A 19,188-nucleotide genomic window follows, 5' to 3' on the forward strand; every position below is an offset into this window, starting at 1 on the left:
ATTGTCACTATTACTTTAAAAACCCATGACAATGAAAGGTAAAGTGTAATCACAAATCACCATTCTTTGTTTTCAAAAGCACAGTGACTGTCACACAAGTGGTTCAGTAGTAGAATTCTCAAAAGCACAGTGATTGTCATACCAATGTATAGTCATTGGATTATGAATTATCAAAGAGAAATTCAAAGGCAAAATATGAACATGAAATGAAAAAAACACACTATATATACACAAAACCTCACATCATTGTAGCTACCGTACAACTTGAATGCAGTCTCTTTTGAGGCATAAGAATAATGGTTTACTATACTTACTTTGAGGGCGGGTATTTGGCGTTGACACAGTCACGTCTGTAAAGTTTAATGAAGCTGTAACTGAATATCCTATAGTGAAAACAAAATTCATACATTTTAATATACATTTATATTCATATGCTTAACTGCCACACTATTCAGAAGGGATGACAGGTAGAACATGGACTATTCGAATTAGAAAGACTCTTTGTGAATACATTGTCTGGTGACCTGATTTTATCAATTATGTAGCTAAATTTAAAAAGTATACACTTGTGGTTACATACCCAATGTTCAACATTGTTTATTTGATGTTAACCTAGTTCTCTTAATTCCAAGTATGGCACATTCACACTTTTAAACTGTATTTTTCAGTGTCTACTGTAAGCCAGATCCTATTCCACATGCAACAGGTTTCTTAATCTCATTATTTTTCAGTGAAGTTATTGGTTGTATATAACATTTTCTCACATACTAAATATGGTTTCTTACTTTAATCCTTAAATTACAGGGCATTTCCTATCTTTATAGCCCTCATTTACCATTCTTCATTTCCCCAAATTGAAAAAAAGTTCATGTTAATTTGAAAACATCTTTGATGAAGTAAAATAGCTTGTTTTTTAAAACATAATACAGTTTAATTAGTGACCTAAACGCATTTTATAAGATTACAGTGATACAGTCAATCCCACATCACACCAACCACCAAAACTCTGTGCTCTCATCCCACATCCCTAATGATAACCACCATAGTTCTCACAGTCTTAGACAGAGTTTATTTACCTTTGTTTTCAAAGTTCATATGTTTTAGCTCTCTGAATTTCATATAGAAATAAAATCATCCAGCTGTTACCTGTTAACCTCATTACTTACTTCACAATTCAAATCATTTCCAGTTTTATTTTGTCCCAAAGGATACAATATCATTTTTTTAAGTTACAGATTAGTTTTCCACTGAGTATAAGTTCCAGAATTTTTTTTAGACCCCTGTTGATGGGAATTTAGGTTGTTTCCACTACTTGGCTATTGTGAATAATGGAGCTATGGACATAATGAGCCCTTTGAATTAGTATTTTCATGTCCTTTGAATATATGACTAGGAGTGGTATTGATAGATTATAAGGCATTTGCATCTTCTTATGGTTCTGGATTCTCCATATCCCTTTCCATCCAGGCTGCACCAACTACGTGCATTCCCCAAAACAGTATAAAAAAGTTCCTTTTTCTTTACATTCCAGCCAACATTAGTCATTTTCCATTTTGTTGAAGTAGGCCATTTTCACAGGTGTGAGTTAGAATCTCAGTGTTGTTTTAATTTCTATTTCTCTGATGATAAGTAAAGTGGAACACTTTTTCATAGATAGGTGGAGACCATATGCCTATCTTCTTTAGAAAACTATTTAGATCTTTTGCCCACTTTTTAGATGCCTTATTTGTTTTGTTATTGTTAAGCTAGCTAAGCATTTAGATATGCTTACATATCTAAACTGATATGCTTATCAGTTGAGCAAGGTAATTTGATAGAGAAAAATGCCCAGACCTTACCACCTTGAAGAGAAGTTTATATCTCCTTTGAAAACAAAAAAATTTTTGTTGTTGTTGTAGTTATTATTGTTGTTATTGATGTTGTTGTTGTTAGATAGGACAGAGAGAAATGGAGAGGGGAGGGGAAGACAGAGAGGGGGAGAGAAAGATAGACAACCTGCAGACCTGCTTCACCGCCTGTGAAGCGACCCCCCTGCAGGTAGGGAGCCAGGGGCTCAAACCGGGATCCTTATTTCAGTCCTTGTGCTTCGTGTCACCTGTGCTTAACCCGCTGTGCTGCCGCCCGACTCCTGAAAACAAACTTTTAATATATTTTATACATGTGTACTTCACTGTTGGTCCAAAACACATTTAAGGTGATCTATTTCAATATACATGTAAAAAGTTAAAATATATGGCTAGAAAAGAAAAATAAGTATATAGAAAAAATAATTAGACCAGACCACCCCATCATCTGGGACTGCTGTATTCCCATAGAGGGAATGTGGATACAGAACTCTGGTAGTGAGAATGGTGTGGAATTATGGCCCTGTTATCTTATAATTTTGTATATGTGCTGCCGAAGCGAGCACAGCTTATAATTTTGTAGATCAATTTTAAATCACTAATGAAATCAAAATAATTTAAAAAAATAATTAGAGCAACAGCAACAATAATAATAACAACAACGATAAACAACAAGGCAAAAAAAGGGAAAAATAGCCTCCAGGAGCAGTGGATTAGTAGTACAGGCACTGAGCCCAAGCAGTAACCATGGAGGGAAAAAAAAAGTAATAATAAATAAGGGGCCAGGTGGTAGCACACCTGGTTAAGCACTCACATTACAGTGCACAAGGTTCAATCCCCCCTGATCCCCACCTGCAGGGGCAAAGCTTCATGTGTGGTGAAGAAGGGCTGCAGGCATCTCTCTATCTCTCTCCTCTATCTCTCCTGCCCCTCTCAATTTCTCTCTGTCTTTACCCGATAAATAATGATTCAGTTATGAAATAAATAAATATTAAAATATAAATAAATAAACAAACATTTAAAAAAGGAAAATATATGTTGAGTGATTTGGGAAGAGACATATTGGTAGAGCTCAGAATTTACAGGCATGTGGTTGCAGATTCAATCTCTGGCACCTCTTATGCCAATGTACTACTCTGGCCTCTCTCCCTATCTTTATCTCATAAAATAAATATTTTTTTAATGTTGTGACTGCATGAAAGTAGTATTCAGAATGCGCTTCTTAGTACTATTGCAAAAACAGTGTAATAGGAAGCAGGAATTCCAGAGCCAGACTCCCTGGGTAAATATTGGCTTAGTTCTAAGTTAGGTATATGATCTTAAAAAGTACTACTGACCTTCTTTTTAAAGTAATCTTTATTATTTTTTTATTATCTTTACTCATTTATTGGGTAGAGACTGCCAGAAATCAAGAGGGAAGGGAGTGACAGGGAGAGGGACACCTGCAACACTGCTTCACCACTCTGAAAGCTTTCCCCCTGCAGGTGGGGACTGGGGCCTCAAACCTGGGTCATGTGTGCTCAACCAGGTGTGCTACCATCCGGCCCCATATTGACCTTTCTCTCTTGCAATTCCCCACTTGTAAAATAGGAGTATCTTTCTAGTAGGGTGATTACAAAGACTGAGGGTCATACATATAAAGTACTTGAGAGCTCCTGTCATGAGTTAAGTGCTAAAAAGTAATCTTAGAAGCTGTAAAATAGGTCATCTGCAGTTTAGTTCAGGTGTTGAAAGGCAAGTATACCCCAGGAGAAGGAGAAATAAATCTCCTTTTGAGTTTTGCCATTGCCTCCAATTCCCTTGGTCTTTTTAGATGAAGGCTGAGGCCAGAAAACCATCTCCTCCTTCTCAGGCTACCACAAGTCAGGCACTACATACATTCTAGACGCCTGCCTCAGAAAAGAGCTAATTGTTAGAGGTGAAGAGAGAATGGCTGCTTGCTGTGACACTAACTTGACTGCTGGATAGTAATTACTACCGCAGTCACCTAAAATTCTGCTATCACTTCACCAAGCCTTCAATAGTTCAGATTTTTGGGCTGTATTTGTAACTTCTGGTTCACTCTTCCCACCAATCATCAGAGATACACGTAGGAGAAAAACAAACAAAACTGCAAGAAGAGACTACCTAACATAAAACATTTACAGATTAAGCTGAGATAGCCTTGTGCTGAGGATTGGAAGGTGTTTCTGATCACTGTAGAACTGTGCTTCACAGCACTGAGTACAGCCATTTTTCCTTTGGCTCCCTCTCAGATCTGGTCTGGGGGAGAGATCAAAATTCACCTACTGTGAGAATGTTAAGGTTTTTTCTCCACTGCGCCCTCTAGTGGACAGACCAGTCTCTGCAGCAAAAGCAACAATCACTGGTCAACAGGTTCATTATAATTTTTGAACCTGCTGATTAGCATACATTCAAAATTTCCTATATATTTTTTTTTTAACTTGGTGGAACTGGAGTCTCACAGTTTCACCCCATCCAGGATACTTTTTCATTCAAATAGAAAAACAGAGAAAGAGAAAGACACTACAGCACTGAAGTATCTATCCTCTGTTGGCATAGCACCTGTTATATGGTCTTGGGACTAGAACCCGGGTCACCTGCACGGCAACACACACATTCTTCCTCAGGCCCTAAATTTGAATTTTATTGCTCTTGTTGAGATGACTTTAGCTTTGTCCCTTTCTACATCAATTCCTTCAGTTACATAATAAGATAAAACTTAGTGTTGTGCATTTTAAAATCTTTTTCTATAATTTGATAGGACAGAGAGAAATAAAAAGGGGAAGGGGGCTAAAGAGGATGAGAAGGAAGACACTTGCAGACCTGGTTTACTGCCCGTGAAGTGTCCCCTCTGCAGGTAGGGAGTGGGGGCTTGAACCTGTGTCCTTACTCCTGGTACTATGTCCTGTCCTTCCTCTGAAGGGACTATAAAGCTGGAAAGACCAGGAACCCTAGCTGTCTGTGTCTCTCTTTTGGGGGGGATCTACATGCCTACATGGTTTGTCCTTTCTTCTCCTTTTCTGTCCTTACATTTTCCCAATAAATGCTCATCTTCCTGAAACATGACTGGCTCTTTTGTGATTCTACTGTGTAGAAGTCAGTGTAGAACCCCACAGGAGGGAACTGGGAAATGGCCCCAGTTAGCTGCTCTATCTTCATCTTACAAATCCAGGGAGCTGGCAGTGGTACACCTGATTGAGTTGAGAGCACCTGTTACAATATGCAAGGACCCAGGTTGAAGGCCCTCTACCCCCACCCCCGGTCCCAAACGGAGGGGGCAATGTTCACAAGTGGTGAAGCAGTGCTGTAGCTGTCTCGCTCTTCCCTCTCGATATCTTTGTCTCTATCCAGTAAATATATATATATATATTAAAAATCAAAAAAGATAATCCAAATTGTGTTGACCACCACAACAACAAAATTGAGAACTCATGAAAGAACAAAGACCTCTTTGGACGTTTTCTCAAGGAGAATATAGGAGGACACAGTGTCCCGGGAGCTCTCAGGAAGAGGATTCAGCCAATGCAAATCTTCACAAGTGTTCTCACCTGCTGGGACCTACTTAGTAACAGCACCTGCCACATTTGCCCAATGCCAGCCTGCACCTTGGCAAATGCCTAGGTTCTGCACGATGGGGTGGACTGCTGTGAGCCTGCGGAGCATTACCTGTCACAGTGCACAGTCTCGGCCTTAGCCTGAGTCTCAGTAAAGGCTGGACAGTGGTAGACTGGGCCACACTAGTGGCAGTAGCATTGTTTCTCAAGGTTTGTCTGTTTGTTCGTTCCTCCCCTCATTCTTTTTAGTTCAGCTGGAGAAAGCCGGAGAGACTGTTGGCGGACAGTTTAGGAAAAACAGCACCCCTCCCCCATACTCCCCCTGCTGGAAGCCAGGAGACGGGACTGGAGGCTGGGGTGTCTGCATATCCTGAATCAGCATTCCCTTTGACCTGCCTGCAAAAAGCCATAAAATGCAGATACAGGCAGATGTAAGCACCTGAAGAGCAAAGGCTGAAGTGCATTTCTTTCCTCTGAAAGGACTATAAAACTTAAAAGATCAGGAAACTCAGAGCCTCTCTTCCTCTCTCTCTCTCTCTCAGAGTCTCTCTCTCTCTCTCTCTCAGCCTGTCTTCTCTTGTCTACATGCCTACTTGGCTTGTACTTTCTTCTCCTTTTCTGTCTTTAGTTTCTCCCAATAAATGCTCATTTTCTCCCTGAAACATGACTGGCTCTCTTTGAGCTTCTTTCATGTAGAAGTCAGTTTAGAACTCCAAGGGAGGGACCTACTGGGGAATGTTCCCAGTTAACTGCTCCCCACCCCTTCCCCCTCAATAACCTCATAGTATGAGTGCTTCCCCTGGTGCTGTGTTACTCTCAGATAGTGCCAGGGTTTGAACCAGGGCCATACCTATGACAAAGTGAGTTGTCCCTCAGATTCTTTTTTTTTTTTTAATAATTCTGTCTTAAAAACGTACATAGACATTCTGTAGCTATTAGAGGACATAATACCAAGTGGAACATTTGATTATCTTTTATTGGTTTGACAACAGTTTGCTTCATTGTTCTGTATCATTTTTATTTCAGACAGAGAGATGGGGACAGGGGAGGCATCAGAATGGTTATACAAAACACTTTTATGCCTGAGGCTCTGAGGTTCCAGGTTCATCCCCATGAATCATCATAAGCCAGAGCTGAGCACTGCTCTGGTCTCTCTCTTTCATATTTCTCTCTGTATCTCTCATTTAAATAAATAAATAAAATGCTTTAAATAAAATTGAAAAAAGAATTCAAAATTGTGAGATAAAGAGAGAGAGAGAGAAAACAACACAGCACAGAAGGTTTTTCCCTAGTGCAGTGGGGGCCAGACTTGAGCCTGGGCTGTGTGCATGGCAACAGAGGATATCCCCAGGTGCAAAACTAATGCTGTAAAATAACTTTATATTTTTCTTACTAGAATCTCTAAAAGATTAATTTTGAATATAGAGCTCAGCATGTGAGTAAGATGAGCTCAGCATGTGAGTAAGCATGTAAGTTTTTTTTTCCTTTTTAAAGAATATTTTATTAGGGATTTAATAATGATAACAGATTGCAAGATAATAGAAGTATAATTCTATACAGTTCCCACCACCAGAGTTCTATGTCCCATCCCCTCCATTGGAAACTTCCCTATTCTTTATCTTTGGGAATATGAGCCAACATTGTTTACTGGGTGCAAAAGATGGAAAGTCTGGCTTCTGTAATTGCTTCTCTGCTAGATATCATAAGTCAGTCCATACCCCCAGCCTGTTTGCATCTTTCCCTAGTGGGGTAGTGCCTCTGGAGAAGTGAGTTTTCAGAACACATTGGTGAGGTTGTCAATTTCCTTGGGGCTGGGTAATGGCACATCTGGTTGAGTGGACATGTTACAATGGCTCGAACCCTGGTCACCACATGAAGGGGAAAAGCTTCATGAGTGGTAAAGCAAGATTGCAGGTCTCTAACCCTCCCCCTCTTGATTTCTGGCTGTTTCTATGAAATAAATAAATATAATTTTAAAAAACTTAAAAAAAAAACTAACAACAACAACAACAACAAAACAAACATGTTTTCTGTTGCCTGTATCAAGGTTTCAACTTCACCACTAACTAAGCCCTCTACAACATTGAATTGTTGGCTTTATGTCATGACCCTTTATGTAGGCCAGTGAAATCCCAAAACTCAGACAGAAAGATGACTGCTTTGTTACTGGTTATTTCTTCTTCTGAGCAAATGTTTACTTTCATTAAATCTTGCAAGTATGCAGAAGTGCATCAGAATGACTCATTCCCAGGAAATAATGAGTGTAGAAGAAAGCAAAACTTTATCCACAATATCTTTGTTTATATTAATTCATAAATTACCCTGAGGTTAGATGTGAAGTTTTGAAAACCTTCTTGCCCATTTCTATTAATATTTCAACTTTGTACAGGGCTGATTTATATTGTCACTAGAAAGTTCATTAAAATGAAAAAGCAGCTTAGTTAGTTTTAAGTTGAAATGAGGAGACAGAAACATACTGTATAATTCTGGTTAGTTCCCTGTGCCATTAGGGAATGGATCCAAATCACTCAACATCATAAAAGAATCTTGATGATACCACCAAGCTAAGCTATTCCTGGATCTCTGACCAGTAGAAGCCATAGGGGACAGATATTGGTTTAATATGGTGCAAAATTTGGGAATAATTTGCTATATATATGATAATATATGTGATTATGCAAGGTACTAAAGAAATTTAAGGCAATATTTTTGAATATTATTTGTTACACAGAAACTATAAAAATCTATTAAGCCTTATTGCTAAGCCATTAGTTAAAGGTATGAGAAAAATAAAAATGAAAGTTCTGGGGGCTGGACAGTGGCACACCTGGTTGAACACACACATTACCATGCAACAGGAACCAGGTTTGAGTCTGTTGATGGACAGGAGGTACTGGAGGGGAGGTACTGGAGGGTACCGCCCAGAAAATAGGAGTGGTGACAGGTGTGGCTTGGATAGGTGGAGGCAGGGCTTGGGTTTTAAAAACTCGATCTGTGAATTTCTTGCTCTCTCTGTCCAAACCATCATGTAAATGGCAACCCAGCTTTTTTACTCTCTCTCTCTCTCTCTTTCTCTCTGTCTCCCTCCCTCTCTCTGTCTGGACTATCATGTAAATGATAACTCGACTTTTTACTCTCTCTCTCATGTCCTAACATCTGAATGTTCTCAATTTTCCCAAATAAAGTTTAAAATTCCTGAAAATCATGCTCTCTCCTCAATTCTTTGTTTTGATAATGTATGTTGAACTTTTTAAATATTGGGAAAAAGAACACTGGTGTCCCCCCCCCAAAAAAAAAAAAAAAACCCTGGTCCTCATCTGCAGGGGAGAAGCTTTAAGAGCAGTGAAGCAAGTCTGCAGGTGTCTCTTATTCTTTCTTTTTCTCTCTGTCCCCCTCTCCTCTCAATTTCTATATGTCCCATGAAATAAAAAAAGAAAAAAAAAAGAAGGAAAGAAAAACTGGTCACCAAAAGTGCTAGATTTATATTGTAGGCATAGAGTCCCAGCAATAACACTGGTTGGAAAAAAGGGGGAAAAAAAAGGAAAAGAAAAAAAAAGTTGTGTAACATCAGAGACTATGAAAAAATGAGATAGTAATAGAATCTCACAGGTGATCCAAAGATGTTTCTTACACTGCCACATGCTTCATTATCTGAGAAATATCAATTTGTGACTATGACTGTAGGCTGCATGTTGGAGGCTACAGGCTACAGGCTACAGGAGTTGCTCTTTCTTACTTATGACTTTTGTTTTATTCCACATTCAGTGAGAATAAACAATTTTAATTAAATAAGAAATGAACACCACACTTCTGATCTATCTAGAACATACTTTTTTTTTTGGTATTAAAGTCATCATGGTTCTTTGTTAAACATGAAAGCCACAGACATGGGAATTTATTATTTGTTTACATCAGTGCCAACTTCTGAAAGTCATTGCCTCTTTTTTGCTATAGTGACACTGACCCAGTCTGACCTCCATTATTAAAAATGCCACTGGGAGGCCCAGTTCAGAACTCGCCCCTGTCTACTTTGTCAAAACTAATTTAAACCAGAATAAATTTAAATCTAAGGCTTTCTACCTACTTCTAGTCCATACAAGCCCCATTTACAACCAATTTATTAAATACCCCACTGAGAACATAGCAGGAGGACTACTAATTAATTAACCTATTTAACAATAAATATAAAGTTTAAGTCTCTCACTGAATATCTATTGCCATTAATTTTTCCCATGGCCTCAAGTGAAAGGTCTTTAACTATTTGAGACTCAGTGAAGATGTCTTAACATATTCATCTAAAATATCCTGGATAAGAAAAGGGCTTGAGGGCTAGGGAAACAGCATAATGGTTATTCAAAATACTTTCATGTCTGAGGCTCTGAGGTCCCAGGTTCATTGCCCAGCACCACCACAAGTCAGAGCTGAACCTAGTTCTGGTCTCTCCACCCCTAACTCCTTCTCTTTCTCAATCTCTCTCACTAAGATAAATAAAATATGGGGGAAAAAATAAGGACCTGGAACATGCAAACCAAATTTTCTAAAAAACCTTTTTTATCAGTCTGCTTGGTTAATGCACAAGTGCATGGGAAACAAAACAAGATGAAAATATTCTTACTAGTAGAAGATGTGCTTTTGGCTGGAGATGGTTGGGTGCCAAGGGTAGATTCTATAACCTTGAGTGGAGGATCTGTTGGAAGATTCACTGAGCCTAAAAGGATGAAACAAACATTTACAATGAACAAAATATTATAATAAAAAGATAAAGTATTGACTTAATTTCTGAAAAAATCAAAAGCAACTCTATGTCAATGCAGTGAACTCATCGTGATTGAGGTTCTGTTATATCTACAAGGTAGTGGGATAAATAGCAGTGAGTGACAAAAATATGGGGTGGTATTTAAAGAGCACACAGCCTAGAAAATAGGTCACAGGCACAGTGTTGAGTGCTGCGACAATAAGTACAAGTGTCATAAAAATACAGAGAAAGTCACTAGTAGTCCTGGAATCTCTGGGGTGGGGCTCGCTTTCCTCTATGCTTCTCTCAATTCATACCAGTTGATACTGCATCTGCTGATCTCAACCTAATCAATGCAACCTGTACCACCTCAGCATGTTTCACTTTGAACTGTGTCCAAAGACGGCAGATGTGGAATGTCAGCCCTCCAGGTTCATTACTCTGGTGAGACCTTTCCTAGCTCACAGGACTCTTTAATTCCATTTTGGGTGGTGCGCTTCTTAACAAAGCCACAGAACCTAGATAGTAGACCAGGGACTATAAGATAGGAAATAAGTACACATGTACACATAAGTTGGGGAAAAATATATATCTTAAAGCAAAAGTGCACAATAGTTTGCAGTGAGTCAATAATTGTGGCAAGCAAGTAGAAAGACCTAAAAAAGACAACATAAAGTACCTAATCAAATAGTTTCTATTTAGACCTAACTACTCTCTTCATATATTACCTATTTCACTTCCCTCAATTACTCTAAGGCTAACTTGTCACATAAAGTAAGGACTACAAAAACTGGATAAGGGCAAGAGACCAATTCACTTTAATGATGGCTCTTTGGTCACTACCAGGCTTACCCCATCACCTGGGGCCCTAATCAGGCAGTCCTGGGATTTCCACACAGACATGATGGGCCTAGACCTCTAACAGATTCCTCTCACCACTGTCATTGGTCATCTCCATCAGGAACAACAAAATGGACCTCTTTGTGGGCCCCCCTATAGGATCTTCCCCTCAATGTAGATCAACAATGGTAGGAAATGTCCCATTCTCCAAAAGGGAGGTTGGGCAACATACTCTCCACTCAAGGAAGATGGGTCCTGAAATTAGTGCAGCCTGGAATGTTCCTAGCCATGACCACAGAATGTGAGCTCAGACCTACATCGATGCAGAGGTGACACAGGCTATTGCAATGAATATGGTCCCCAGATCAAATCGATAGAGTTTACAGTTAACAATACTTATAAACTTTTCCCATATTTGGGAGCTACTCTCTTCCCTGACTCAGCTTTCTAGTCCTTTTTCCAACTATAACACCACATACCCAGGGTCCACCTTCATATTTGTTGTCAGACTCCGGCAAAACTAGTAAAGTCATGGGCCCCTTGGAGTATACCTAAAATAGACCTACTATATTTTTCCAAAATGGAGACCCCAAATCTTATCTGTAATATTCTTGCCTTTGGTTTCCTGATTATTTAACACTTTTTCTGCTTTATATATTAATTATTTTCAGCCACCAGGTTCCAGATTCTACCATGATTGCCAACTTGATTTCCCTGGGCAGACAACCCCACCAATGTGTCCTGGAGCCCTGCTTACCCCAGAACCCGGCCCCACTAGGAAGAGAGACAGGCAGGGAGTATGGATTGACCTTCCAGCTCAGGGAAGCAATTAAAGAAGCCAGACCTTCCACCTTCTGCACCCCATATTGATCTTGGGTCCATACTTCCAAAGGGATAAAGAATAGGAAAGCTTTCAAGGGAAGGGATGGGATAAGATGTTCTGGTGGTAGGAATTTTGTGGAATTGTATCCCTGTTATCCTATGGTCTTGTCAATATTTCCATTTTATAAATAAATTTTAAAAAAAGCAAAAAAAAAAAAAAAGGAAAGAATTGGGAGGCAAAAAAATGCTTTTTGGAGAAAGTGTCAATCACTTAGTGAGAATAAGGTATCTTTTTCTGTCATAAGACTGCAGCCCTGACCATGCCCTTCTAGAAAGAAGATGCACTTATTTTTCAAGGAATTAGGAAAAGTTGAATATACATATTTTATTGTGAATCCACAATTTTCTGAATGATTAACCCCAGTGTTCAGAGGATAAAGTGTAAGTACATACACATATGCACACACAGTTCCAGAGATGGGTGCCACCAACTCAGTAGCAGAATGAATTCCACTTCTGGGTGGTGGGGATGAATTTATACCACAAAGCCTTCTCTAGACAAACATTATAGTCATAATTTTCCTGCATTTGTCACAGAGCTGAGCAGGACCCAAAATGCAGAGTATAGTTATGGAATAAAAGGAAACACTTATCCTCATACAGTGATACGGAAGGAACTTAAGGATCTTTAAAATCTCTCTTTATCATCAGCAATAAGTATTAATCTTCATTATGTAGTAAATTCACAAAATATCAGCTACTTCAGAATTGTCAATAGAATTTGAACAAAAATTTGCTGTATTCACTAGAAATTCTTAGAAACAGGAGACATATGATTATTATTTGATGAAATCCTTTTAGTAGGCTCCCACTTGTCAAAAAATGTTTGCCAGTTTGATATTTAATGATTTGGAATTGTGTAGAGGCAATTTTCTGATATGAAAGTGTCATAGAATTGATTAATGAATATTCTGTCTTTTCCTTATGGCAGTGTTGACCAGCCCTTGTGGACCCTGTTAAACAGACAACTCACCCAAGGAAAAAGTGATCTTTTCAGATGAGATGTTCCACACTTTATTTCCAGGTGCTGGAGACAGAGCCATACACCATATAGTCAGGTTATTTGATTGGCCAGGCTTATTCCCATACATCCTTGTCAAAACAGATTTCACTTCCAAAAATCCACCTTTGTTTTTTCTGTTTTCATTAGTAATGTTTACTTCTACAAGACAAATGAAGACAATGTAAATCACCAATGTTTTCTGTATAATCTATACAATGATGCCAAGATACAGCTGAAAGTGGTCTGACTTTCTGGTAAATACAGAATTCAAAAGTGTTCAAACCAAAGTTTTTGTGCTGTGAGGGTTTATTCCAACAGGCCTGCCATTAACCTGAATGATTCCACTAAGCTCCTTCCTAGCATGGATCTCTGGTCAAAGCAGGAAATGTACTGATTAATAGTTTTGCTTTGTTTGTGAGCATAGCTCCTAGAAGTTTAGGTAGAAAATTGTTCCAGCTAGCTTATCAGCACTGCTTATTGATAATGGTGAGATTTATTGTTTGCACCTGGTCAGGGTGAGCACCTGCTCACATAGCAGGATTATGGTTCAGTGACTAGTAAATTTAACACATCCTCAGCCAAAAATTCCATTTCTGAGGATTTTGTAACATACAGGTAATTTCTTCTTACAGAGGTAGTTAAAGGGCCATTGCCTGACCTCTTAAGACCCCTTGCTATAAATATCTACATGTAATGCCTGTTCCACCTTACTGGCATTGCTATAATGGGTCTTTTCTCTGAAATTAGCTGTAGATGTATCACCATTGTCATTCTAGGTCCTGTGAGTCTTCTTTAGAAAAAGAAACCTGTTTGTCATTGTTAGCACAACCTCCAAGTCGCATACATAACAGCAGGAAATTAATGTAAAACCATTTATCATCACAGGCCAGAAATTTCTGAACTCTCACATCTTCTTTTTATTAAAGGTTTTTAAATACTAGTTCTGAAGTTATTACTTGCCTAGGGAAAAACTAAGTGCTGTTGTAAGCTAGTGAAATTCTGATCACGCTGTCTGGCTTTACAGTTGGGTGGAGGTTGGGAGGTGGGTACACAAACCAGGGTTTATTTATAAAGAGAATAAATTTATAATGACATTGAGTAGATGTTTTCAGGATTGTGTCCTTCCAATATAAATAAACTGTTTTGGAAATGAAGTAACAGCAAAAGTGACAATAGTTTCAAAATACATCCTAACCATTACAGTTATTCACCAAACTTTTAATTTTATCAATTAAAATAGTGGTACAGGAGGAGTTATATGACACAATTACTATTGAATATATATTGAGCTGGGAGGAAATATGATTCGGGAGAAAGGATCTGTTGTCTCAGGAGACAGCTGGGATTGTTTTGGCTGAGATTGTCGTATTTACTGCCTGTAAGTGATGTGGCTTTGTGTGTTATCAACTGAGTTGGTTTCAAAGTGCATTCCTGCTTCAGAAACTACTTGTTATCCTCTTGGGAACAAATTCTTTGTCATGAAGTAATATACTTTATATACATGACCTGTAACCCATTCCATCCATACCCAACCCAGATCCTTATAAGAAAAAATGGATATTATTGATGATTTAATTAAAGCAGTGATGCTAGATTCATTCAGCCCAGTGAAGTATTTATGAAATGTATGTTGAATTACTGTTTTTACTATTATAGAAAATATCTGTTTTGTTAACAGTTAATAAATAAAACATTAGTGTTTAGCTATATTTAAGTTGACAGGTCAATGGTATTTCTGACATGGTGAGGAATTTCACTTCTTAGCCCCTTGGATGAGCCAGATAAAGTTTCAGAGGATGGCATCTAGTAGGTAAGATGATGCTCTTTCTTTCTTTTTTTTTTTTTCTTTTTTAGGAATTTAGTAATGGTTTATAAGACTGTAAGATTATAGGGGTCTAGTTCCTTATCATAGCACTCATCCCTAGGGCTGAGGAGATAGCACAGTGGTTATGCAAAGGAATTTCATTCCTGACACTAATGAGCTAGGTTTAATCCCTCACACCACCATAAAGGAGAGGTGCTGAGCAGGGCAGTGCTCTGGTAAAAAAAAAAAAAAAAGTATTCTATATAATCTAGAAATGAGGCTCTTGCAATAAAGACGATTTTTAAATGCTAAAATGTAATAAGGAAATGGATTGTTTTGTTTTGTCTTCTTTCTTTGTCAACCTATTTAAAATGAATGATTTCTTTACCTTGTTTATCTTGAGGAGAGCTTCCATCTATAAACCACCTGAGAGTTGCTGTAGGAAACACCTTCTTCAGCATGCAGATAAATGTCCTCTGTGGATAAAGACAGACCACAGAACAGATTATTTATGAATTCAGAAGAGACAGATGTCTTTTCCCTCTCCACCAGTTGTCATGAGTCAAAGTGATACAAAATGTTTTTCTTTCCTTTTGACATGATAGCATCTACCTTTAAGAGATTATGTTAAAATGTGAACAATAAATTAGTCAAATTAATGGCTAGAATCTTAGAAGACCTTAAGAAGAATCTAGTCCTAAAGTAATGTTGTAAGCTTAAACTGCATGATAGAGAAAGGAAATCCCAACTATATAGAGGCAGAATAAAATGATCCTAAATTGTAATTAAAAAATAGAGAAAAGAAACTATTTTAAGCAGTGGTCAGAAAAGAATATTCTTGTAGATTAAAATCTAAAAGAGTGCTACATTTTAATTGGTTTTATTCCCCAAATAATGTAAAGTGGCTATTTGTAGAAATAAACACAGAAGCCATTTAAAATAAGTACCTAATTTTTGACTTGAAAAAAGTTTTCCCAATTATTTTGTTCATTTTGCTGATTAGTCCTATAAGATAAGTAGGATGTCCCTTATTATTACTATTTGACTGACCGAGACAGAGTGGTTTAAAGGAGTGGGGAGTAGTTGAAGCACAATTAGAAGCTATGTTAACCTTAACCCACATCCTAGATATTTTCTAGTATAAGACTGCATTGAAGTAAGAAACAGAAGAAAATGTAGCCTACACCACAAAGCCAGAAAGTTTAAAAATAATACTGGCTATGTTTCATTAATAGACTGTTCTTTGTGAGAGGTTTTTTTTGACAGCTTGGTGAAAATATTGAATAATACTTATTGTCTCCCTATTCTTTTATCTGAGGTATTGGAAAATTATAGTGCCATTTGCTTTTATTTGTTTTCTAATCTAGAAATCAATGTATTTTACATATGACTGACCTCTAACTCTTAGGTCAAATATTATCTACAACTGATTAGCTCATAAGGATCTTCTACCTGCATGTGATGTACTTTGGCATCTTATTTTCCCACAGACTAGCTGTTTTCAATGAGTCTGAATATATAGAGGTGAAATAAAATTAAGAGATATAAAATAACTTTGTATTGCATCCCACAATGACCTTGGGTCCATACTCCCAGAGGGTTAAAGAATAGCAAAGCTATCAGGGGACGGGATGGGATACAGAGTTCTGGTGGTCGGAATTGTGTGGAGTTGTACACCCCTCTTATCCTATGGTTTAGTCAATGTTCCCTTTTTATAAATAAAACATTTTAAACAATAAAATAAAAAATAAATAACTTTGTTCTTGATAGCCTATTGAGACATAGTCTAACATCTCTCAGTATATCACTACAAAAATAGCTAGGGAACAGTGATACTTTGGAAAGAGATTTTTATTGGATTTAAGATGTCAGGTGGCAAATATTGTAATTCCATTATCTTGTTCAACACCTGGAAGTGGGAATATATGTATGTCTCAAGGGTGTAGGTTCATGAAACCATGCCATTTTCTGTGCTAAAAGATCAAAAGTACAGCAAGCCCATTAAAACATACTCCTGTTAAGAAAAGTAAGTATGTAATACATTAAAAGGCCATTTTTTTATTATCCAAGTAGGTTCAAAAACAGGTGTAAGAGTGATAGGAAATGAGATAATTAAAATTTAATAAAAATTTGCAGTAATGTCAGTATCTTTAAGCATTCTCACTCGCAGGGGGCAAGCTTTGCGAGTGGCGAAGCAGGGCTGCAGGTGTCTCCCTTTCTCTCTCCCTCTCTGTCTTCCTCTGCCCTCTCGATTTCTGGCTTTCTTCATCCAATAAAGATAGTAAATATTTTTAAAAATAGATAAAAATAAGTTCACAAAATGTATTTATAAACAAACTAAAAATGTAATCTAATTTTATATTCAGGGTTGTTGAAGGAAAGGGGACTAGTGAGATAGAATGAAAGAAATTCAGGAAGGAAAAGAAAAATATGAAGAGATAGTGTGGATAAGAAAAAAAATAAAGCCACAAAAATAAAGAGAAAGATAAAAGAAAAAGAGAAGAAAAAGATACAGAGAAGAAATTTGAGGGTAGGAGAAGAGCAACTGCTCCCAAGGAGATATTCATAATGGAAAGATAAGAGACCAGGACTGGCTGGGAGAGTGAAGGGCAGAGCACACTTTCATAGATCCTGAGGTCAAGTTTAATAAGTTTCTTTTGTTTTGTGCCCACAAACCATGCATTCATGTGAATAGTAGACTTTGAAATTGATTCCTGCCTTTGAAATGCTAGCTGCATGTCAATCCAGTGTTCTCTGATTATTTTGAAAGGTTCACCTTTAAAAATTCAGAGATGCTTTGAAAAAGAGAGTGTAATAGTCCACAGGGGTAAGAAAAATCCCCTGAGCTATGAGACTGTGCCTCAAATGTTAGCTCAGGAATAGAAATAAGTCAAACTGGAAACCTCTCTGGCTTTTGCACTGGAAATAACTTTTGTATGCTTCCTCTAGGACTGTTTTTTTTTTTTTTTTCCCTCCAGGATTATTACTGGGCTCCGTGCAGGCACCATGAATCCACCGCTCCTGGAGGCCATTTTCCCCCCTTCTTGTTGCCCTTGTTGTTGTAGCCTCGTTGTGGTTATTATTATTGCCATCGTTGATGTTGTTCGTTGTTGGATAGGACAGAGAGAAATGGAGAGGAAAAGACAGAGGGGAGAGAGAAAGATAGAGACCTGCAGACCTGCTTCACCGCCTGTGAAGCGACTCCCCTGTAGGTGGGGAGCCGGGGGCTCAAACCGGGATCCTTACCCGTCCCTGCGCTTTGCACCACTTGCACTTAACCCACTGCACCACCGCCCGACCCCCCCCCCCTTTTTTTGTAACACAGGAGAGAGGGGGCCAATAAGAACCAGAAAATCAAAGAAGACAAAGGCAGTGTCTCATTATCTTGTAGATAGCCCCAGTACCTCCCTGAAAGTAAACAAGATACCAGTTTAGTAAGGATATCTCTGCTCCAAATTGCCTTTACCATGTTGCTCCCGCTTACTGCATCTTGTACTTAGAGCATCAAACTGTTCTAACAGTCAGATGTATCTTCTCTGTGAACTGTTCATGAAACAATTACAAGTGCAGGGCCAATGAAATAGCTCACTTGGATAGTGTGCTGCTTTGCTACATGCACAGCTCAGGTTCAAGCCTGGCTCCCGCTGCACTGAAGGAAGCTTGAGTTCTGTGGTTTTTCTCTCCTTCTTTATTTTCTTTTTAAAAAAAACTCTCTATATATTATACTTTGTTTTTTATTTATTTTGGATAGAAACAAAGAGAAATGGAGAAGCAAAGGGGAGATAGAGAGGAAGAGAGAATGAGAGATACCTGCAGCACTGTCTCACCCCTTATGAAACTGGCCCCCCAGTAGGTGGGTATCAGGAGTTTGAACTTGGGTTCTTGCACAGTATAATGTGTGCACTATATCAGAAGTGCCACTGCTCAGCCCCCTCCCTGTGTCTACTAAGGGAGAGACAGAGAGAAAGTACAAATGCCAGGCTTGTGAGAAAAAATTAAAAATATTGCTGTTTCATAGTTCTATTTTATAATTTTAAAATGTAGTCTTGTAATTTCTTTTTCCTTCTTTTTTTTTTTTTAGATAGAAGCAGAATAAGAAACTGAAAGACTACAGCGCCAAAGCCTCCTTCTGTGAATTGGGAACCTGAACTCAAACCTGAGTTCATCACATGGCAAAGCAGCACACTATTCAAGTACGCTATTACAATAGCCCAATTCTCCTCTATTTTCTAGAAATCTGCTTGATTTTCAGTTTCTATGTAATCTTTCTCCCTCAACCCTTCCTGCAGGTATACCTTTAGGGATCTATTCCTCTGTGTTGAAAGCTTAAGGACTCACCACCCAAGTTATGATGGTGGCTGGGACTCACATAGTTGGATTTTTATTTTATTTTATTTATTTTTATAGTTGGATTTTTAGATTCAGAGCCTTCTTAGGCTGTAAAGGATTCTAGGGTGGATGTAACACATCATTTTAAATGCATATAAACATTTGAAACAAAACTTAAGAAGGTAATTCATAAG

General features: G+C 38.1%; 1 protein-coding gene across 1 annotated transcript in view; it reads right to left on the reverse strand.

The window, feature by feature from the left end:
• CD96 (CD96 molecule) overlaps window positions 1-19,188 on the reverse strand; it is a 70,495-nt gene that overhangs the window by 20,372 nt on the left and 30,935 nt on the right. The window contains exons 6-9 of the mRNA XM_007516333.3: window positions 15,054-15,141; window positions 12,832-13,020; window positions 10,017-10,109; window positions 315-383 (exon numbers count right to left, since the gene is read on the reverse strand). Coding sequence (XP_007516395.1) covers window positions 315-383; window positions 10,017-10,109; window positions 12,832-13,020; window positions 15,054-15,141 — 439 coding nt within the window. The remainder of the gene's footprint in view (window positions 1-314; window positions 384-10,016; window positions 10,110-12,831; window positions 13,021-15,053; window positions 15,142-19,188) is intronic.

This window comes from Erinaceus europaeus, chromosome 9 (assembly GCF_950295315.1).
Source record: "Erinaceus europaeus chromosome 9, mEriEur2.1, whole genome shotgun sequence".
Taxonomy (NCBI): domain Eukaryota; kingdom Metazoa; phylum Chordata; class Mammalia; order Eulipotyphla; family Erinaceidae; genus Erinaceus; species Erinaceus europaeus.